A 606-nucleotide genomic window follows, 5' to 3' on the forward strand; every position below is an offset into this window, starting at 1 on the left:
GCGGAAGCCCCGTGGCTGGTGAGCACCTCCACGCTCTCCGTGGAGCCTCTCTCCGTGGCGAGGTACAGTGCCGTCCGCCCCTTGTGGTCCCGCACGTCGAGGTTCACCAGGGTTTCAGCAAGTGTCTTCAGGGCTTCACAGTGACCATTATAGGCCTGAGAATGACGCAGACCGCGGTGAGCGGTGCCTGCACCCACAGGTCCTCCCCCACGGGGACGACTCCCACCCCTGGGTCCCTCCCACTCGGTCCCACGCTCAGACGAGGGAGGTGGCTCCAAGCAGCAGCAGCACCCAGAGAGCACCAGGACTTCAACCCACAAACTGAAGGGACTGCAGGGAAAGCAGCTCCCCGGGCGCTGGCGCGTGCCCTCCTCTGCCCCACTCAGCGCTGACAGCTGCAGGGACCCCACACCCCGCCAGGACCCAGAGCCAAGTGCCCGCCGCAGCCCTGGGGCCGGGCTGGCCCTACTCACAGCTAAGTGCAAAGGGCTGACTGGCACGGTGCTTTCCACATCCTCCAGACAGTTAAAAGACATTTCCAGGAGCTGCAACAGCAACGACACACCCGCGTAACCCATCCTGGAGCCACGCAGGCTCCGGCAGCCA

The 606-nt window shown here is 65.2% G+C and overlaps 1 protein-coding gene across 1 annotated transcript in view; it reads right to left on the reverse strand.

Moving 5' to 3' along the window:
- The window catches only part of LOC104494882 (serine/threonine-protein phosphatase 6 regulatory ankyrin repeat subunit C-like), a gene marked incomplete at both ends in the record, with an annotated part of 5,349 nt that overhangs the window by 3,340 nt on the left and 1,403 nt on the right, over positions 1-606 (reverse strand). The window contains 2 exons of the mRNA XM_010137777.1: positions 27-155; positions 474-545. Of these exons, the coding sequence (XP_010136079.1) occupies positions 27-155; positions 474-545 (201 nt within the window). The remainder of the gene's footprint in view (positions 1-26; positions 156-473; positions 546-606) is intronic.

The sequence above is a fragment of the Buceros rhinoceros genome, unplaced genomic scaffold, assembly GCF_000710305.1.
Source record: "Buceros rhinoceros silvestris isolate BGI_N320 unplaced genomic scaffold, ASM71030v1 scaffold35316, whole genome shotgun sequence".
In the NCBI taxonomy this organism is placed as follows: Eukaryota; Metazoa; Chordata; class Aves; order Bucerotiformes; family Bucerotidae; genus Buceros; species Buceros rhinoceros.